A 22487-nucleotide genomic window follows, 5' to 3' on the forward strand; every position below is an offset into this window, starting at 1 on the left:
TAGGTGTTTGCTGATACACAGACACTCGATGTAACCAGTGGTTAAATCCATTCATAGCACTGGGAGGGTTAAATAGCAGAAAGAAAGAATGATACACAATTAGAGGAAAAGTCATGTACTAAAGAGTGTATCTGTGACATTCTTGAAGCACTGATTTTTCATCTTTAACTTATTTTAATAGTTTTAACAGCTAACCAGACAGGGGCAAAAACCTGCCCGTGTGTAGTTTCATCACAGATGTTATTGTACGTTATTTAAAAAATAAGTATCCGTTATATAAGGCAGTGTGACTGTTAGTTTGTTTTTTCTTTTCTCATAATGTCTTCTCTGCAGGGATGGCTCTTAACATTTTAATATTATTTAAATACCCTCTCAGTTTTATTTAGCGGTAGTTGAATTGCTTCCTCATGTGTCAATGTCAATCATAACTCAAAATAAGATTTCCAATTTGACTTTTCATTTTATCTTTCCATTGTCATCACTTAATATTATTGTTTCATTTATTCATTTAATTTTAATTTTATCACATAGGTGAGTCTCAACTTTCTTCTATTAGAAATTCCCATATGGTTATTGCAAGGCAGCTTACCAATGGTGATAACACAGCATGTTATTTTAGTGTAGTTATGTTGAGAAATGTAGGTTTTTCCCCTTCGCTGCAACGTAGACATTCAGTCTCATATGCTCCTCTGTCCCTACTTTTTGTTCTGATGATGGCAATCACATTGAGCTGCAGAGGAAGGGTAAGTAATGTTTACTGTCTTTCCCCAAAATCATGGCTGTAAGTATTTTGGGAAAAAAAAATTTAGTACTTGGGATCATAAAAATAAACTGGATTTACTGGTATGACCAGTTTCATAGGACTGCAATATTCAGGTGTTTGAATTGGAGCTTATCCTGGTATTGCACAGTTCCTAGACAGAAAACATACTTATGGTTGGAACAGCAAACAAAAATACAAGCCACATGAATTATTAAAAGATGAAACTTGTTTTCGAAGGCGTGGGTCAATGATTTTACGAGTAAGTCACACAAATTTCAGAAGTTAACTGAAAAACATTGCTACTTTGTGTGGTTGAGATACAATTTGCTATACTTCTGTTAAGGAAAAGTCATTGTCCTTATGGTATTCAGAGCAGGAAATAAAAGCTAGTCTCTGGGCAGGATGATTATTGGAGTATTTTATATATTCTGTGTTTCAAGTAAAAATACAATGTTTTCCATGTTTCCACGTAACTTTTCCAGACTAACTTTGCCAGTACATTTCTAAGGCTGTGTACTATTCTAGAAACTCCTAACAATATATAAAATATTCCATATTAATGAAATAACTGTATAGATACAGTTTGACACATGGAAAGCAACAAAAGGGAGCAGTAAACTTTGATTAATTTGCTGATACTTAATAGCACGACATTCACTACCATCTTCAAAGACAATTAAGTTTTTCTGAATGGGTTCTGAAATCCAACTGATGAATGACTGCATTGCTTTTAAGTGCTAGCTTTTTACTTGCAATAAAGAAATCCTTGTGCTTGACATACCAGTTTCTTCTTGAATAAATGAAAATGTTGTTTAACATGCATTGTGGTGCTGCTATGTAATCTATGTTAAATGTCATGACTTCCAGTTCTTAAACAACTTGTCTTGTTTTTACTCTACTTTTCTGTTTTCTTTGCAGCTTTGATTTGCTTATTTTAAAAGAGGTAGTGCAGAAAATGGCGGGGATAGAAATTACTGAAGAAATGACCATGGAACAATTGGAAGCTATGACTGGTGGAGAGCAACTGAAAGCTGAGGTGCGTTTGTGTTACATTTAATAACTATTGCTTTTTATTGGTTGTTCTAAAGACTGGTTTTAAAACTCTGACAACATAGCTGAGAAAGATGTGTGCTTTACATCTTTTGAGCTTAGAGGCCTTGAGACAGGCAGCCAAGGCAGTGTAGGTGTGAATCTTAATTCTCATGTATCACAGCATCTGATATTCAGGAGAGAGTGTTACATGACACACTTCTGCATTCCAGCAGCCACTTGGATGTGGTGCAGTCCTGCTGGCTCTGCCCTGCTCAGGCAGGGAGCAAAAACTAATTAAAGCAGGCAAGATAGGTTAGTTTCTGATTCTTCTATACATAAATGGCAGTACAGAATCCAGAGAGTTTTACTGATGGGGAGGAAACTATTGCTGTTAGTTCATCAGTATTTCTGCAGTCAGCACACACAGATTCCATTTGTGATGCACTGTTTTCCAACTTGGCTAACTTTTTCTGTACTGTGCAGGGTGGATACTTCGGCCAAATCAGGAATACAAAGAAATCATCTCAGAGATTAAAAGATGCATTATTGGACCATGATCTTGCCCTCCCACTGTGCCTGCTTATGGCTCAACAGAGAAATGGTGTCGTCTTTCAAGAAGGAGGGGAAAAACATCTGAAGCTGGTGGGAAAACTGTATGATCAGGCAAGTAAAAACACCTGCATTCGAGATCCCCTCCTTTTTGTTAACTTCCAGCATATCAGCACAATATATAAGGATTCAGCTCATAAATAACAACATCTCTAGACCTATAGATGAGAATCCAGTACAATAAATGCATATGAATTTTAAAACTAATTGCAGGGTTGCTCTATTCAAATTTATGAGTATATTAAAAGTATATTGACAAGTGACCTCTGAGTAAAAGAACAAAGCATCCTTTGTCATAAAAAGTTAAATTTTTATTTTTGAAGTGTCCATTGTGTTTTTATGGTCTTACTTTGGTAGTGAAGTTTCCCTTCTTTAAAAAATAATTCTTTCACTGCCTTAGGCAGTTGGAAGTACTTGCATTCCATTCTGGTAAAATAGAGTGCTCTTGAGTTCTGCTGGCTTTTCTAGGTGGGGCTTTTTATTTTATTGTTCTTTCCTCATGAGAAATTTTTTGGTGTTAGCATTTTTAACAAGAAACAAAAATGGGAAAAAAAGCAATCTCTGAGACTCTCCCTAACTTAATTGCTGAACAAAATAATAATGTTTGCTAATTTTTTGTATTTTTTACTTGTAGTGCCATGACACCCTGGTACAATTTGGTGGGTTTTTAGCATCCAATCTAAGCACAGAGGATTACATAAAGCGAGTGCCTTCTATTGATGTTCTCTGTAATGAGTTTCACACTCCTCATGATGCTGCATTTTTCCTCTCAAGACCCATGTATGCACACCACATTTCAGTGAGTACAACTCTTCCATTTGTCTGCTTGTAGTGCTGTTCTGGTACCTGTTGCCAGTACATGTGGTAGGTTCCAGATAAAGTTTGTTTGCTAAATAAAACTTAGGAAGTTTTGTGAGTAGAATTGGAAATAGAAGCTGTGGACTGGAACAGTAGTCCTTAATCTCCTAAGAAAATAAGGCCCATGTGTCATCTTTCTCACACCTGACAAGTTGTAGCTAATGAAGTCACCTTTTTGGATGTTTTGGATTATCAGTAGGAATTCTCTCCCTCCCTGTTCCCTCAAAGGTGTAAGTTCTTCTGCAGGTGTTTTAGATGGATTTTTGCTGTGGAGGAAAGTGTTGCAGCTGCCAAATGGTGTGGTATCTCAGGAACTCTCAGAAATGAATTTGTTCCTGCATCTAAAAAGTTCTCTATGGAGAGTAGTTTTTACTTGGTGTAGTATAATGTGTTACTATAACAACAGATAGCAGTGTCATTGAAGAAAGATAAATCCATCCAATAAGGGTGAAGACTAAAGGTTTTGTATGAAGTTCTTCAGTGCTTTATGTACTGACATTTCACAAGTAAATGTTGTATAGAAAAGTTAAATTATATTATTAAGTTTAATTTTTCTATATATAGATTACAGTTTTTAATTTTCTATTTTTTTATCCACAGTCAAAGTATGATGAACTAAAAAAAGCTGAGAAGGGAAATAAACAGCAGCACAAAGTTCACAAATACATTACATCATGTGAGCTGGTGATGGCTCCTGTTCACGAAGCTGTGATTTCTCTGCACCTCCCTAAAGTATGGGATGACATCAGCCCTCAGTTTTATGCTACATTCTGGTCTTTAACGATGTATGACCTTGCCGTGCCACACAGCAGCTATGACAGAGAAGTCAATAAACTTAAAGTCCAGATGAAAGCCATAGATGACAATCAGGAAATGGTATGTTGATAAAATGTTGTGGTTCAGTTTAAATTTTCCAGCCTTGAGAGAGTTTATTTTCATGATGTATTATATTAAGGTTGTTTAGATCTGGGAAGTTTTGTCACCTGGTTCATCCATTCTGATTTGCCACGTTAACATAATTTGGAATGACTTTCCTTCATAATTCCCGTGTTAGAAGTACTAGTGACTTCACTAAGTGAAAGTTACAGGAAAATCAGTTTCAGAAAGCAGATCTTGACACCTGTATCTGTGGTTTGTCTGTTCACTCTTGTCTTAACTGTAGTCAGCCAGCATTCATAAAATTAGTTGATTATTAGAGCAGAACATTTCTGAGTAAGAAGTTTTTCAGGCATTCTTCGCTATTACTTACTATTTGTCTCTCTATAACAAGTTTTAGTATAATATTAAATGAGTTAACACTGACATTTTATAGCCTCCAAATAAAAAGAAAAAAGAAAAAGAACGTTGCACAGCTCTGCAGGACAAGCTCCTTGAAGAGGAGAAGAAGCAGTTGGAGCATGTGCAGAGGGTTCTACAGAGACTGAAGCTAGAGAAAGATAACTGGCTTCTGGCAAGTAAGTGTGTCTAAGGGAAATGTGGATGTTTCTGTAGTTGTCACTGTTTCCAGAACTTTCTTACACTAATACTCTTAATGTTGATTTGAAAATTTGATCTCTTTATATGTTGAGGTCTATTAGCAAGGTAAATTTTTAGTTAGATCATAATGTGTCTTTGCAAATGCTGGGTAGTTGGTTTTCATAGAGAAGCTTTTTGTTTCTTGCCATGTCAAGACCTTTTAAATTTTGCCCTAATTTTGAAAATAAGTTAGAGATCAACCAGTTCAGTGGAAATTTGTAATTGCAAGCTGGCTTGTACTTGCTAACTGCAATTAGAATGCTGCTAAGTAAGTATAATTGCTTCAGGACAAAAAATAGGCATGTAAAATCTCCATGATTGGTTTGAATTAACTTGAGTCCTGTGATTAGGAGCAATATGCCAGGGTTTGGGTGGTGGCATAAACTCTATTCCAATGACAAGATAATTGTTGTGCCAGTCTCACAGCCCCATGCAGTGAAACAGCATGCACATGTTTCATAAGGCAGTATGCAGTAAGCAGAATCAAGTTTTTTCTCCTACAAAACGTCTGTAATGTTTCATGTTGCTTGTGAACTCTGCTGGTATGGTTAATCTGAAATGTTTTTCTCTGGTCAGTTTTCTTCCCTGGATGAACTTTGAGTTTGTAACTGGAAGTAGTAGTTCGTCTGTCCCAAGAAGCCTAGCATAATCCAGTGGAAAAGAGTTTTGTTGTCCACCTCATGTAAGATCCATCCAACTGGTTTAATGAAGAAACACTGTTCCCTATAAAAACACTGTTCCTGTTTAATGTTCTGTAGCAAATGAACTACAAGAAATTACTGGTTGAAAAATTCCTGATTAAAACTTGGTCTAGAGATGACTTGGTAAATTTGTCTACTTGAAGAAGCACCCAGAAGTGTGTAGAAAATACTTTGTGTAGGTTTACATGTAACTCTTTGTGGGATGCTGGGAATAGCTTATTGCTGGCTCTTGTGCTCGGGCTTCAGCTGAAGGAAGTTTCCCAGCATTGTATCCAGAGGCAAGCTTAGTATTTCAGCAGTTTGCCCATTAAAATATATGATCTGTAATTGTACTACATGAGGAACTAGAACAGCACATCCAGTGTAGTAGTGAGGTTTATTCTTATTTTTAAAATTATTGTTATTTAATTTTTTTTTTAAGACTAGCTTCCTGTCTACAAACTTTTGATAGTGTTTGCACCCTTGAGAATAGCTAATTTTTCGCAGAGTAGCCTGGTAGTTTTAATTGGAGACTACCTGTTCTGGCTGGCTGTTCACTTGCTTTGTTCACTTCTGATGCAGCGCATACTTGATTGTCCTATCAACTGTGATTCCCTTGATAGCTGTTTTCTTTTTTTTGGTTATCAAATGTTTGTTATAACCTTTGAGGGGTAGATAATAAAATTAAACAAAGTCATCATAAAGTTTTTAGTTAAGTAAAAGCTGACAGTCTTTTCTTGAGCAAGCTTTATTCCATGAGCATCACAAAATTGCAAGTAAACCCTTGGGTATTATGACTTGTGGCCTGTGCAAAACCACCAGAGGCCTTTGTGAGGATCATGACTGTTCTTCCTTTGAAGCCATCCACTTGCAATCTTTAGTTCTGTACTTTCCTCTGACCTTGCTTTCGTGCTGTACATTCCTCTCAGCTTGTTTTTATGCTCGTTGTTGCCGTGGGACCAGTTTGGGTATGTGTTGGCCTGTTGTGTTTGCCAACCTGTGGTTGGTCAAACAGAAAACAGGTGACTCTTGAACTTGATACTGTGCAGCCTTTTACTCAGTGGTAGGATAAAACTTTCTCAAAATGTGTCTGCATTGGGGTGATAGTTTATTGAAGGCTGTTCTTTAAATTCCTCTATGTGTTTGATTAGTTGGAAAAATGATTATTAATTGATACTATAGAGACAGAGTGTTCTTCAGTTTTGAAGGAAACCAAACTGAAAGTCAGTGCCATGTAGAAAGATGTGTTCTAGGAAAATAGCAGGTGGTGTTTGCTTTGCTGATGTGCACAATTTGAGCAGGTGGAGAAGTTTACTGAAGTTTCCCAGCTGCTTTTAGCTCTGTTGTGTGAAAGAAGAAATAAACATTTGCTACATCCACCCTGCTATTCTATCCTCACCCTTAAACAGTTGGACTTACATTGACTGTTTCTGGTCAATGTCAAAGATATGTCTGAAATACAAGTGGCCAAATGTACAAACACCAGAGTATGGATCTGTCATACTGAACTTTTTGGGAAGAGAGTATTTGAATGATAAACCATTAATTTACTTTATTTTTCTTTTCTTTTTTCCCCCCCTCAACTTTTGTTTTTTGAAGAATCCACCAAAAATGAGACCATCACCAAATTTTTACAGTTGTGTATATTTCCTCGGTGCATTTTTTCCGCAATTGATGCAGTTTACTGTGCTCACTTCGTTGAACTGGTGCATCAGCAGAAAACACCCAATTTCTCCACCCTTCTCTGCTATGACCGAGTAAGTAGCTCTGTATTTTCATCATTACCACTATGAACATCCCAAACTAGTGTCCCCCCTGCCTCCCAAAAGAGGTAAATGAGATCATTACTTGTTTCATTCTAGAATCTGTGACAATCAGAAGTTCGCTTTTGTGCTTCAGATCCTCTGATCAAAAGTTTTCTTAAAGCTTCAGGGGTTTATTTTCAAGAAATGTTGTTTTACCCTAGTGAATCTGGAGTTTCAGAGCAAAGTCATTAACTGTCATAGGCATTGTTTTTGGGTTTTGTAACCTTTAAGTGGTCTGCATTTCCATGACCTGCTCTCATTCATCCCATTTTAGCTGTGTGTGCCCTTCTGCTGTGGAACCAATTTTCTCATGCTTGTCCCCCACCAACATCATCCTTGGGACCCTTCTGACCCTGGCAAATGGTGCTACAGACAGTGGGCTTGTTTGTGTCTACCCTGATGTCTAAAAGAGCATTTCTGTCAAGTAGCCCTATCTGATGCAGGAAATAAAAACTTTTTTGCATCAACTTGGCTAGATGTTTATTTCTACCAGCTCAAATCATTACTAATTTGAAAATAAAAGTTATGTCAATGAAGACACTTAAGCTGTCAAACATTGTGTCTGCAGCAGCTGTATGCTTGGATTCTGGGCTAAGTGTGAAGGACCAACAGTTGGGAAACTAACAATGTTTTATAAGCAGTGTGTGTTGTATTTAGAAACCAGCTTAATGGTGGTTTTGATGAGAGAAACTTATAATCTTTGTTAGGTTTTTTCCTTCTGTAATTTAGTAAGGTCATAGTAACAGTTTCTTGCTCTATTCACAGGTTTTCTCTGATATTATATATACAGTTGCAAGTTGCACAGAAAATGAAGCCAGTAGATATGGCAGGTTTTTATGCTGTATGCTGGAGACCGTGACCAGATGGCACAGTGACAGAGTCATATATGAAAAGGTATAGGAAATTACTGAAATGAATTTGCTCATTAGAGAATATACCAACCATTTGTGTAATTCAGCCCAGTAAAAATGGATTTAGTGAAACTGTTTGATTTAAAAACAGTGCAATTGGATTTTTCTGATGCCATAATCATAAAATTGACATGTATTTTACTGTAATTTACATAATTTTGATAGAAGTAATTTTGTATGGTGTTAAAAATATATATGCTAAAAAAACCCCATTACATTTCTGATTTTCACATAGCTTACCTCGAAGATAATTTAGGGAGCATATGGAAACTCTTAATACTCCTTGCACCAGCTAGTTAAATTATGAAAAATCCTTTCTCTCACCCACAACTAAAATTTCAACATAAATTAGCTAAAAAAACCTCTATGTGTCTCATTCTTTAGAGTTTAGAATTTAAATTACCAGTTTTGTTTCCTGAAAAATAACTTTGTCCTATTTTTTGATGTGCATGTAGGAATGTGGCAACTATCCAGGCTTCCTGACTATATTACGAGCAACTGGCTTTGATGGTGGAAATAAGGCTGATCAATTGGATTATGAGAATTTTAGACACGTGGTACACAAATGGCACTATAAATTAACTAAGGTAAATAGAGATGCCTAAAACCTTAGGTTTTTTTGCTTTAAAAAAATCCCAAACTTAATTAGATTTGATTTGTGTTTTAGGCTTCTGTGCACTGTCTGGAAACAGGTGAATATACACATATCAGAAACATCCTGATTGTGCTGACCAAAATCCTTCCATGGTATCCAAAAGTGCTGAACCTGGGTCAAGCCTTGGAAAGAAGAGTACACAAGATATGTCAGGAAGAGAAAGAGAAGAGACCTGATCTATATGCATTGGCTATGGGGTAACAACAACTTATTTAAGAAAGTGGTTAAAAGTGGATCATGAAAGGCATCTAAAGACTCGGAACTGTTACAGTCCTAACATTTGATTTTTACCTTATCACAGAAGATTTCGCTATCCTGCATCTCGGTGCTGGCAGTGTGAATGAGAACATTCATTTTGTGCTGGATGATCACTAATTTCCTTTACAAGACTCTAGTAAAACCCTTAAAGTAGTAAAGATTTCTACTCACGAGAGCATAGCTTAATTTTAGAGAAATAGTATAGCAGCAAGGAGATAGGATGGATAGTAAAAGGAAGAAAGCCAAGGGCTATTGCTGCAAGACTGGTTAGATATTAGAAGTGCTTATGATTCTAAAATGCTTAGTTACATGTTGCATCTTCCTGTGGTGAATGTGGAATCATCCTCGTGTGCCTGAGGGGCAGTTCAGGTTTGAAGTTCTGTCAGTAGTTGGTTTGTTCTATGTGTTTGTCCAGGAGAGAGTGTGTGTGGTGGTGAGGAAGAGGGTGTGGAAGTAGGGCTGCTTCTGTGTCTACTGGGTTTGTTTGTTTTCCTTTTTCTTTTGAGCTCATCAATATAGGGGGAAGAAACTGCATATCAGTTAGGAAAAACTGTGAAATAAATAACAGATGAACTGTTAGATTAGATCCACATTTAAGATTCAACCCATGTTTTGCTTTATGTTTGTGCATATTTAACAATCTGTGCGACTTGCAGCTATTCTGGACAGTTGAAAAGTAGGAAGCCTTTCATGATACCTGAAAATGAATTTCACCACAAAGACCCACCTGCCAGGAATGCTGTACCTGCAACACTACAAAATGGGCCAGGTGGTGCTGGGATACCTACGTCTCTCACAATAAATACAGTTAGACTGGAAGAGGGCACTACTGAGGAGACTGGTAAGCACACCTATGATTATTATGTTTGTTTTTAGAATTTTTCTTCTCTCAAAATTTGCCTCGTTAAGCTAAAAAGAAAAAATATAAATGTGATACTAAATAGGATCAGTGCATGCTCTTTATTTTTACTTGGTTTTGGGAGAGAGAGATTTGCTGTCTGTTTTAGCTGTTAGCTACACATGACTTGACATTAATATGCTCAGCTATTTGTTGTATTTTAACCAACTGGATGTAGATTAACTTGTTGAAATAGAACTGTTCTTTCTTTTTTTAAGCAGATAAACTAAAGGAGAAGTCTCAGGGTGTGGTGAAAGTTATTAATAAAACTGTCAATGCTACACCGAAGGTGACAACAAGCAATGGAAACAGTGCATCTAATAGGTGAGAAAAACTGTTCTCACACATTCTCTGTTTACTTCCTTCCAAGTAACAGAAATGCACTCAAATGATCTGCCTTTTATTTTTACTTCTGGGATCTGTCTAAATAGTTTCCATTTCTTTAAAGTATAAAAAAATGACATTATTTCTTTCAAAATGCACAGTTTTACTGATAAATGCATTTCATTTTAGCTACAAAAGATAAATGAGAACATTTGCTTATTGCTGTTCTGATAAAGAAATCTTAGTGTCTGCTTCAGGAAATTCTGCCAGACATTCAGGAATAAAACTTCTGTGATAAAGCTGGAGCTCTGTTTTGTATCCATGCTAACTGGCCATTTTATTTTTGATGCAGCAAAATTATTAAAGAGAAAGATGATAAAGAAAAGAGCGGGAAGGAAAAAGATAAAGAAAAAAAAGACAAGACTCCAGCTGCCACTCCGGAGATGAAGGCACTTGGGAAAGATGGGAAAGATAAACCGAAGGAAGAACGGGCAAACAAAGATGAGAAAGCAAGAGAGATCAAGGAGAAAACGCCAAAATCTGACAAAGAGAAGGAAAAAGTGAAGAAAGAAGAAAAAGCTTCAAAAGAAGAAAAGTCCAAGACGGTTGTTACCATCATCGAGTCAAAGTCAAGTGTAGAAAAGGAGAGAGAAAAGGAGCCATCCAGAGAAAGAGATCTAGCAAAGGAAATGAAATCCAAGGAAAATGCTAAAGGAGGAGAAAAGGTGCCAGTTGCTGGGTCCTTGAAGTCACCTGTTCCCAGATCAGAAACATCAGAATCTGAAAGGGGTAAGTTTGAATATTTAATTTCTGTTCTTGTCTAGAAAAATCACTGAATGTCAAAAAATACTAGAGAAGTTGAGAGAGGATTCCTATATACTAAGTAAGATTTGGCAATACGGTCAATATCTAAAGGAGGTGGTCAGAATATCTCCAGAAGGCAAACTATGTGGATGTGTGAACTTCACATATCTCCAGTGAATGCTTGTTCCCACAAAACCTACAATTTTTTTAATGTAAGTCTAAATGGTCTTTTAATAAAACTTAGTGGTATAACTTCAACCATGCAAATTTTGCAAAAGTGTAATGCAAAAATTTTGTCTGTACTTTGAGAGCTTCATGACAACCTTTGAATGGGAAGGAAACAGGAAAAGTGAAAGATACAGGCTTTTGTATCCTTTAGAAGGATGCAGAAAACTTTATCAGTCCCTTTTTATATTAAGGGTTAGCAAATCCTTAAGTTATTATCTGAGACTGATGTTGAGTTTTATATTTGTGCTACTTAAGGCAAACTGCATAAGGGAGGGCTATAATACTTTTCATATGGTTTGCCTGTTCACGGTCTTCATAGCAATTCTGAAATTCAGATACTGACTTCCATAAAATGGAAGTTTGGAGTGAGTGTAATTTTGCAGCAGTTTGTTCACATTACACTTCTACTGCAAACTTTCACAATGATTGTCAAGGTATGCCACCAACTGTAGATAGTTTAAGGAAAACAAAATTCACATAGTGTTAAAAAATCTAGCTGTAATTCTGTTGGTACTTCAGAAAGTGATATTATTTGATTCTCCTCTTTGAACTGAGTTTTAATAATGTCATTGTTCTGTTCTTTCCTCAGAACAAAAACGCCGCAAAGTTGATACACATTCTTCTCCGTCACATTCCTCAACAGTAAAGGTTAGTATAGCCTGAGGAAGGCAGCACCCATGTTAGGCTCACAAGTTTGGGATGCCAGTATTCGACTTCCTTCAAGTTTTGTGCCAAGTATACCCTGGAACCACTGGAGGTTTTATGTTGCATTAGAAAATGCATTCCTTTTCTTTATTGGCGGACTGTCTTTTTTTCTATAAAAATATTTTTTAATTAACCAAAATAATGCTTCAAGGACCTAGCACAAATTTTGTAAAATAGTGTTTGGAAATTTCAAGAGAATTTTTACACAGAAGTGCCTCATTGCTTTAAGCAGTCAGTTTTTTTGGAGTGCAATGGTAGCTACAAGCAAATGAGTCTTTGCAACAGAGTGGAGCATATTTTTCTGCACTTCTTTGAAGAATCTATAGCACTGAAGATTCCTGGATGATGCGGGATGTACGATACCTCTGAATTCATCAGGCTTCTTGATGAGCATCATACCGATATGTGCCTTCTAAGGAGGAGTCTTGAAAGGAGTTCCATTTTAAAGTCTCCTTGGTGATCAGTTCTCCTGTAGTTGTGTATATTCAGTGCGCATGCAGCTTCTGTTGTACCTTCCCTTCGAGGTTTGTTTATTTCCAATGGGTTCCCACCATGTTGAGCCCTGCGTTACGATAAAACCAGATGTGGCCACCAAGCCTCCTACCCAGCAAAGAGAAACCCCAAGCACTCAAGCGCAGCACAAAACCATGGGCGTAGCCTACTTGAAGACTCAGGGTAGCCATTCCTTGCTCCATATTTATATTATTTCTAAACCATCTATATTCATGGAATCTTTGAATTTGCAGTACGTTGAACATTTAAAACTGTAAGTTACCAATATTTCATCAAGAGCACTGTGATGGATTATGTGGGTCTTTAAACTTCACCATCTTACCAACTTTAGAACAAGCTCTTCTCTTTTTTCTGTTTTTTTTCAAAGTACATCTTTTTCTATGTAAGATTTACTTGAAAGATTTAACTTAATTTTGCAGAATTCAATTAACTTTTACTAGTTTTGAGGGAACAGGTGACAGTGATAACTACTCAGTGATGAAGTTTTTTATTAATGGCAGCATAAGGTCATTCTGGAGTGACTTCTACCACATTTAACTGAAAGTGGAGAAGATACAGGTTTAAAAGTATTTTAAACCTGTTTCACCTCTTGTTCAGCTGTATTTAGAGTTAAGACTACTTTTTATTTATATTTTTGTCTAGGAAGGAGAGTGTGTTTTCACTGTTTTAGGAAGAATTAGATACGGACTTATTTTGTAGTTTATTTTATAGCAGAGTCTAGAGAATAGATAATGACTGTCTTTCCCCCTCCCCCACTTTCTTTTTAAAAAGTATTTCAGTTTCTAGCTTTTTTCAGAGTACGATATTAACATAAGATCTGTTCCAGAAGGAGTAGCTGTTTTTTTCAAGGGCACGGCCGTGCTTCCCAAAGTCCCTCTGGTTTCTGAAAACTATTCCAGCTCATGTGTCATCTCCGTTCATTTTCTACAGGACAACCTCAACGAACTCAAGGATTCTTCAGCAAAGGTTTGAATCTTTTAGAAACCAGCCAAGTTTATTTTCATGTTCTGTTGCAGAGAGAAGTTAACTTTTGCTCTTGTAGCAAACTCCCATCAGAAATTCAAATTCCATTACTGTAAATACAAGCATCATGATAAAGGGATGGGGTTTTTTTTATCCTGGTGTGCAGGACAGATTTATAGGAGGGATGGTTGATAATGTAGAAGCAGCGTAACAAAAATCACCTGAATTTACCTTTCTGTCAATATTTTGAAGAAATGGGATACATCGGTGTCTCTTCTATCCCCTTCTAAAACTTGTGAATACCCAGAAGCGTCCTTATGATTAAACCATATTTAGCTAATAGAGTAGCTAAAAGAGTTCTTAGAATTGTTTGAGTGGTTTTGAATATATCAGTTAAAGAACAGTAGTTAAAGAATATTGGAGACAACTTTGGAATGTTGATACTCTTTACCCTCGCAACTGTATTCATGTTCTAATACTATAGTATTGTGTTTCTAAGCATCAGAGACTTCTGAATTTTTGCATATTTGCTTCCTGTAAATACACTTCAGTTTCATTATCTTAGGAGAAGGGATACTAAAGAATGCTCTCAGGAGTTCATAGAATCAGAATCCCAGGCTGGAAGGGACCTCAAGGATCAGCTGGTCCAGCCTTTTTGGCAAAAACATGGCACTCTGTCTAGCCAGATCTTAAAAGTGTCCAATGTTGGGGAATCCATCACTTCCTTGAGGAGAATACTCCAATGGCTGCTAGTTCTTGGTGTGAAGGGTTTCCCTCTTGAGTCAAATTGGAAGCTTCCCAGGAGTAACTTTTTGTCCATTACCCATTATTTTTCCATGTGACTCCTTGTTAAAAGGGCATCTCCCTTGGTAGCCACCCTTTAAATACTGGGACGTGATGCTAAAGGTCTCCCCTAAGCCTCTTCTCATGGCTGAGCAAACCCCATTCACACTGCCTTTCCTCTGTGTCAGGCTTCCCAAGCCTTGATCAGCCTTTGTGGCCCTGCTCTGCAGCATCTCCAGCCTGTCCACATCCTTTTTGTATAGCAGGGACCAAAACTGAACCCGGTGTTTGGGTGTGGCCTAACAAGCACTGGGAATATTGTATTTTAGATTCTGTAAATATTTTTTTGCTCTTTTTAAAACTCAGACACGTTGTAACTGTTGTACAGTAACAGTCACAGCTACTGCACACCTGCTGATACATCAGGAGATGTGACTGATAGGAGATGGATCAAATCTAAAGTTGCTGTTAAAGTCTTTGATTATACAGTTGGTACCAGTGAGTAACTAAACTGCACAGAGGTTTATCACTTGGAAAATGCTGACCATTTGGACTTTTTGGATACTTTTTGGGTTTACCTAGGATTACTTATAATCACCTCATTTAAAAATGTGTCATGGATTTCCATTTTCTGTTCCATATTTACACTGTTGTTTTAGTTGGAGTTATCTTTATGCAAAGTGTTCAGAACACTTTGTATGTTTTAAATCAAAATACTGCCATTCTGTTATGGACACTTGCTGGTGGATTTTTTTTTTTAACTGACTCTTTCAAATACCAATTGTATCTGATTATAGAGATAGTGTATATGGGAAACATCCTTTAGTCTTACCACTGATGAAACTACAGTGTCTGTAGATTTAATCGAGATACTTTTATGAATCATCATCATATCTTGTATATTTCTTTTTTAAATTAGAAAATGATAGTATTTGTCTTGAGCTTACCTCTGCCATGAAGGGACATATATGGGAATCTGTAAAACCTCCCTTTCCCTTCCTCACTGTATGAGTCAAACTACAGCTGATTAATTGAAATTTTGCTTATGTTTTCATTATTTAAGCTGAAGTTGCATTTTAAAATACTTATTTTACTTATTAGCGTTAATTAAGCAGGCAGTGGAACTATTTGCAATTGAATTAACAGCAAACAGCTTTATTCTTCTAGTTAATTTGAAAAGTTATGTTCTAGAATTAACTGTAATCTGTTTCTGTAGACTTAGCTGGAAGTGTATCACAGTTGTGTGACCTTTTAATGGATTTATTCTTTAAATGTTTGGGGAATGGGGAGTGTCCAACCCATTCCTTCCTTTTCTAAATGTGCTTTTCTAATCTTTCTTACCTAACGAACTAATCTTTGCTCTTCAATGCTGTTCTAACAGACCTAAAGCACTTCACGACAATGTTCCCTGTACATGGTGCAAGACAAGTTAAATGTTCTTTACTTCCATGTACTTATTTGGGGAAGAGGTGGGATGTTCAGAAGCCTGTAAGATTTATGAATTCAGCTTCCACTGAAAGTTAAAAGTCTGGTGCTGTTGTCTGCTTACAGACTTTTTTATTCCTGACTTGGCTCAGTTTCTGGAGCCAGAAAATGGAAATAGTGGTTTAAACTGCAGGTTAGAAAATAAATGGTGCCAGACTTGAGTTAGTTTTTTTTTTTTTCTCCCTTGCTTTGGCATTTGTCCAAGTTACAAACCACACCAAAGCGCCCAAAATTTGATGTGTCGTCAATTGACAGCATTTCTAGAGGCAAGTTGATAAAGTCTTTCTGGTAAAGGTGGGGGAGGATGGATGTGGTTTTCCAAAACTCTGCATTGGAATGGTAGAGGAGCAGTGGAATCTGCTGTGAGCAGTCATAAGAACACAAGAAATGGAATAGGAGAAAGCAGAACTATGAGTTCACTTTCTCCTGTGGAAAGCAGCTCTGGGAGACAACTGCATGGGGCTGTTTAGAGAAAACATACTGACATGTCATTGTCAGCAAAATAGAGAGCAGGGATAAATTTACTTGTGGAATGGGATTGTGGGAAATTGAATAAGAAAAGAAGAGTGGGGGAAAAGAGCATAAAGAAATATCTAGTGCAAGAAGTACTGAAGGTTCAGTCTCTGTTGTAGGACAATAAAATTCCAGTGAAATAATTAAAGGAAAGAGACCTAAATTTTGTTACTGTGGCTTTTAACATAGGATCACTAACATCAGGTTTTGGTAAGTTGTTAAGCATTTACTGAAACTGGGGAAGGAGAGGATTGCTTTAATTTTGAATGTTTGAAACACTCACTGGTTTGGTTCAAGTGATACCTTTTTTTTTTAAACTAATCTTCCACTTACCTCTTTTGTTGGTGTTCTTTTGAGTAAGGTGTCTCTCTAAAAAGAAATACAGAGAGCAGTTTAATAAAGATATTTTAGTCCCCAGATAAAATTGTTAACTTATGGAACTGGAGAAAGATTGAAGTATACTGATTTAAATCTGTATATAAATACCAAGGGAAGTAGTTTTAATTTAAAATACGCTCTTAATATTTCTTAGATCTAACTATATAATTGTTTTTAAAAAGACAGATATCATCACTGTAATGCATCCATATTTATATAACACATGTGCTACCAGTTTTGTGGAGCTTACCAGAATTGGTTAGAAGAGATAGTGGAATAACAATCTAGAACACATTACAGAGAAAATCAATTATTTTCTGTGTTCAGCTGTTTTTCTCATGGGAAGGTTAGAAATTAGATTAAAAGACATTGTTCAAAGTACTATCTTAAATACTTTGTTGATAAAGATTATTCTTTAAAAATAAACTATAGCTTTTTTAAGCAGCTGATTCCATTCATTTGTTGCAGGCAAGAGTGCAGGTATTAACTGAGTCCAGTAACCTTCATATCCTGTTTCTGTAGCCTTGTATCTGATTTGTGTTCATGCATCCAGCTGTCCTGGTGAACGGTGTTGTGTGTATTTAACATAAATGTTTCAGTTAAGAGAAAATATGCTTAAATTGAGTAAATAAGCAGAAGGTTCAATTATGGATGACGAGTTTGAACATGTCTTCAATTACTCTTTATTTTGCTAATAAAATATTTATGTTTAGTATTTGAGCTAGATCGGATATGTTAGAATAAGACTTATTTTTATTTACACATCTAGGAATACATATTAATATTTGGTGATGTTGCCTTAATTTAACAGCACTACATAAACCACACTACTCCAACACTGTCCAAGAGTAAGGAGAGAGAAGTGGAGAAGAAAGATTTGGACAAGTCAAGGGAAAGATCCAGAGAGAGAGAGAAGAAAGATGAAAAGGACAGGAAAGATCGAAAAAGGGTTGGTGACATTTTTAATAAACTAGTTTAGACAGTTGGTATGTGGTTGGAAAGCTTTCTGTTCCAAGCCTTTGCAGTAGTAATTGGTTGTACAGCCCATCTGAGCAGAAGTGATGTATATCAGATGTGATTTTTTCGTTCTGTTACTCTTTCAAAGGTTGGTTTGCAATCATGTATTCAAACCTCTTCTCCCTTCAAACTCATCTCCAGAAACTTCACACGAGATGTAACACCTCAGTTACATTCTAATGATTCAAAAATTAGTTCTCCAAAATAAGAATGCAAGCAGGTGCTCCCTCAGAGTATGTTTTAGTCTGCTAACATCTGCATAATTGTGTTTGGTGCCAGGATCATTCAAACAGTGACCGAGAGGTACCACAGGATTCAACTAAACGACGCAAAGATGAAAATGGCACAAGTATGTATTTTACTTTTTGTGTGTGTGTTCATCAGGCTTTTACTTGTTGTGAGTTACAACTTTCTGCTCTGTTTTTAGCTGGTTCTTCAAAACACAGCAAAAGTGAAAGTCCTTCTGATTCCCCTCGCTTAAATGAAAAAGAGAAAGAGAAAAACAAATCAAAATCTTCAGGAAAAGAGAAAGGTGACTCAATCAAGGCAGAAAAGATGGAGAAGAGCTCCTCTGGTAGCAAAAAGGTAAAATAAGCTGTTCTTCTCTTGTTTATTTGTTGTTGCTGCTGACAGAACAAGCTGATATTTTTTCCTGAAATTTATTGCTGCTTTATAGCCTAAATTTAAAAGATGTGGTGTGAATGTGTAAAAAAATGCTTCTGAGACTTCTGGTATCTTGTGGCTTAAAATATCTCAGCAGTCACTCCTGGCAGGAGTAGGATAGTTCAGAGGACTAGTTCATTTTGGCAGTAGCCAGGAAAATTCAGAACTTTTACTTTAGGTTCTGAATAATCTAAAATATTTGCAGACTGCTTTGGTAAGCAAGTGGATGAAAATAGGCTTAATTTATATATAAACTAGGCTGTAATTCAGATTTCCATGTGCATGTGTCAGCACAGCTGCTTTTGGTGAAAGCAGCTATGTTGTAGTTACATTGGTATTCACCAAACAGTGGTTCCCAGTTGCTGCTCTGCTGCTGGCACTTGCCAGAGAACTGGATGAGAAAGATGAAATAATCTCAGAAACCATAGAAGATGAGTACTGTCATTTTGAGTGACGATTATTTTTAGCCATGTCCAATTATAATATTAAATGTTACAGTCCTCCTGAATATCCTGTACAGTGGGTGCCAAAATAAGCTGTTTCCCATATGTGTATTTTTAAAGGAATCAAGACATGATAAAGAAAAAGCAGAGAAGAAAGAAAAACGGGACAGTACTGGGGGAAAAGAAGAAAAGAAACAATATCCTTTTAAACATTGGCATTTCAAAAAATTTCTGCAAATGAGCTTCTCTTTTTTATATGTAGCAAAATATCTTTTTCCTTAACGCTGAATTTACTCATAAATCTTCAGACAAGCATAGATAATGAAGATTCTTTCAGGAAAGGTAAAAATGTTTGTTATTTAGTTTGTTTGATTTGGTATCTCCCATGGGTCCTGTTGACTGGTAAAGGCTATACCGACAAAACAGCACAGTGTGAAATCACCCAGGGTGGCAGGGTGGTGTTTTGGGGGTTTTTGGTTGTTTTGTGGGAATTTTTTTTAATTGATGGTATTACATGTTTGGGCGTTCTTATGGGCATATGTGGTTTTGGGTTGGGTTTTTTTTTATTATTACTATTATTTTAAAAGTATTATTGCTATTATTATTTGTAAGTTTTCATTACTTACTTAGGGGAAAATATTTCCCCATCATCATCACAGAGATTATATAGATACTCAGATTTTTTTTTTTTTTTAATAAAAAAAAGGCGGGGAATGTGGCATGTCAGCAGAGTTTGGTGGAGTTGTGTCTTTGTTACTTTTTCCAAGAAAAGTTGCCATACAGAAGCACAGGTGGATTCATGTCATTCTGACAGTCATCACTCTTGATAATCTACATGTTACTTAACGATATCTTGCCGAATATGTGGCAAACTCACGTTTTGCATCTTCTTACTGCAACAAAAGCAGTAGCTTTTAAACCATAGTGCTGCATAATGCAATTGGTCAGATCAGTGTCTCTGCATAATATTTTATCTGGTCTGATCTGAGAAGGAAGAAGATAAAAGTAAACTTTGGCATGGAAGCATGGACTATATAAAGAAAGAAGAGAAACTTCAGGGTTTTTGAGTAACCCTTATGCAGACTGGGTCTTCTGGAAAAATCAGTTTTCTTTGAAATTGATGTGGCTCTGAATGGTTTGGGTTTTTTTCAGACCTATGCAGCTATGTGGACATTTAAATTTTGTTTTGTGTACATGAGGGCAGGAGTTTTTTCTCCTATACATTGAGCCATTTTAGGAGTCTTGAAATGTTTTGTTTTCAATTATTTGGGAAGGAAAGTGTCCCAGTGAACTGAAATTAGTTCACCTGATGTATCCAGCTTTAGTCACAGACTGCTATTGATCTTTATGCATAAGGCAGTGTACAATTTTACATGTTGAGGAAAAAAGAAAAAGCAAAATCTAGATGTCTGGGAAAAGTTTCCACTCATGGATTGTGACCTCAGAGCAAAGGGGGCTTATTTCAGAAGGGATCTCATGTCCCATTAGGTGTCAAGGCTTATTCAGCCACAGCAGTCAAGGGCACATAACTGAAGGGATTTGGGTAACAAAGCTTGTGCTGATACCAGGTGCTCTTTGGTGGTAGAAAGATGGGAGTTCAGGTTATTGCTTCTTAGTACTATTCCTTTTTATCTTCTTGAAATAATGAAGGATAATTCTGTGAATAGTTTCTAAACTGAAAATTACAAATTCTCTGGAAAGAATTTGCTGGATTTTTCTTGACTCTTTGTCCTTCACAGCCGTTACTGTTTGATCACTGTAGAGGGAGCCCAGCTTTTTCCCTATTCTTCTAAATGCTACTTTGGAACAAAAGAAAAAAGGCAGTCTTGGTAGATGAAGTTCACTACTGAGCACTTACAGCTTCTTTAGTAATAAAATACAAAGTTTTGTCTTGACTAGCAATTCAATATAAAGTGAGGATTGTCAGTTAAAAAAGCACAACTGTATTCTGCTGACTGTAAGTAACAAGTGCTCAGGTAAATGTCAGTTTTACTGTGGAATCCACATCCAGCTGTGTAATGGGCTGGAGCTTCTGGCCTGGAACTGACAGCATCCCACTGTGTGCATAGTGAAGTATGAGAAAGTGCTTTGTATAGCAACACAGCTGAGGAATCTCATCCTGTGCTCCTGTTAAATCTTTGATATCATTCTTCCTAATGTACAATGTCTACTTGACTACATTTATTTCTTGTCTAATTTAGACATAGTAAGATTTTTGGGGGTTGCACCTCTAAATGAGTTTATTCCCTCACAAATGACTGCTTGTTTTCTATTTGTATGTTTAAATCAGCATTTCACTACTTACGGTGCAGTGCTCATAGTAAGTAGTTCTTGCTGTAGAATAAGCTAGAGTTAGGGAATGATATTTTATTTCCCTCCTCATTCTTTGAGTTGTGAATGGAATAAAATGTGAAGTTGTGAAATCAGTGTTCATTTGAACATCTAATTCTAATTATGTACACCTTTGTTGCAGGTGACATTGAAATGGGAAGATATCCATTATATCAAAGATATCTGTGACCAGAAATGTATTTTCCAGAGTATAGATTGCACAGAAAATTGTGAATGAAGAGGACCCATCTGCATCTCCTTAAATTATTCAGTTCTCTGCTTTATTTCCCCATGCTAAGGACTTAATTGTTAAGTTGTACATTACTGTATTTTTAACTTGTTGCTTAGTTTCTTATACATTTATTTTCAGTACCTGGCTGAAAGTGTTACCTATTCCATATTTTAGCACAATGTGCTGCAAACAAACAGTTGCCATAGTGCAAATGAGGTTTCATGTGTACATAGTTCCACTTTAGTTTGTTGAAAATACTGCCTGAGTTTAGTAATTCTTTCAGTTTGAAATTGCATTCTTTTAGATGTTTGAAAACCACAAATAAACAGTTATTGAACCTTTTTGGATTTACCTCATTTAAACTCAGTTTTTATTTATTACTTGGCCTGTTTTTAATATCAGTAACTAAAAAAAAAGTTAAGTGGGAGCACTGTTTTCATGCAATGCTTAGGGATTATTTGTATATTGTGTATAATGTTGACTTGTTTAAAAAAACAATGAATGAACCCTGTCCCATCCCAATCTAAACCTGTGCTCAGTTGTCCCCTGTCAAACTTTTTGTTTGTCATGTTGTTTTTAGATTGATTGGAAATGCTCTCTTCAAAACTGAAATAAATTACGTTTCAGTTACAGCTACAGGAGCTTTGTATTGCTGAACTTTAGTCTGGAAATTTCACAATGACATTTTTAAAAAAAGAAAAAAAAAGAATTTTTTTATCTGCTAAATTCTACCAGTGTAACCTTTTTTCTAAATAAACAATAGTTTTCTCAATGGGTCGTAAATCATTCTCTGTGTGGTCACTTTATTATTTCTATGGATTGTTAGGAAAATTGGATTCTGGTTGGAATCATAGCAGGGGTGGTTCTTGTCTTTGCTGAGGAGCCCTCTGTACCTGCCCTTTTTCAGATGCCAAGGGCTGGTGGCAGAGTGTGGTGCCTGCTGTGGCACGTGCTGCCCTTCTCCAGTGGTTTCCAGGAGCTCTGGATTTGCCTTCCTGCCTTCAGTCAAGTTTACACCTTTCTTAGGAGCCATTTGTCCCTTGTCCAAATGCCATTAAAATCTCGGTTTTGTATCAAATATTAATACTATTAAACACAGGGACTTGTCTCTCAAATATTTT

The 22487-nt window shown here is 36.4% G+C and overlaps 1 protein-coding gene across 5 annotated transcripts in view; it reads left to right on the plus strand.

Annotated features, from left to right (window-relative positions):
• The window catches only part of THOC2 (THO complex 2), a 48991-nt gene extending 26842 nt beyond the window's left edge, over positions 1–22149 (plus strand). For 2 of the 5 annotated variants that reach the window (XM_033072126.2, XM_033072129.2), the window contains 20 exons: positions 1682–1799; positions 2279–2458; positions 3039–3203; positions 3863–4138; positions 4575–4716; positions 7057–7214; positions 8028–8156; positions 8629–8760; positions 8841–9025; positions 9743–9927; positions 10203–10308; positions 10661–11097; positions 11930–11988; positions 13489–13524; positions 17492–17629; positions 17977–18046; positions 18125–18282; positions 18924–19000; positions 19098–19145; positions 21277–22149. In XM_033072126.2, coding sequence (XP_032928017.1) covers positions 1682–1799; positions 2279–2458; positions 3039–3203; positions 3863–4138; positions 4575–4716; positions 7057–7214; positions 8028–8156; positions 8629–8760; positions 8841–9025; positions 9743–9927; positions 10203–10308; positions 10661–11097; positions 11930–11988; positions 13489–13524; positions 17492–17629; positions 17977–18046; positions 18125–18282; positions 18924–19000; positions 19098–19125 — 2779 coding nt within the window. In that variant the 3' untranslated portion in view covers positions 19126–19145; positions 21277–22149. Of the gene's footprint in view, positions 1–1681; positions 1800–2278; positions 2459–3038; positions 3204–3862; positions 4139–4574; positions 4717–7056; positions 7215–8027; positions 8157–8628; positions 8761–8840; positions 9026–9742; positions 9928–10202; positions 10309–10660; positions 11098–11929; positions 12721–13488; positions 13525–17491; positions 17630–17976; positions 18047–18124; positions 18283–18923; positions 19001–19097; positions 19146–21276 lie in introns of those variants that run through there. The other 3 variants (XM_033072127.2, XM_033072130.1, XR_004419359.2) reach the window with 2 other exon arrangements.
• Positions 22150–22487: the final 338 nt, after the last annotated feature.

The sequence above is a fragment of the Catharus ustulatus genome, chromosome 14 (assembly GCF_009819885.2).
Source record: "Catharus ustulatus isolate bCatUst1 chromosome 14, bCatUst1.pri.v2, whole genome shotgun sequence".
NCBI classification, from domain to species: domain Eukaryota; kingdom Metazoa; phylum Chordata; class Aves; order Passeriformes; family Turdidae; genus Catharus; species Catharus ustulatus.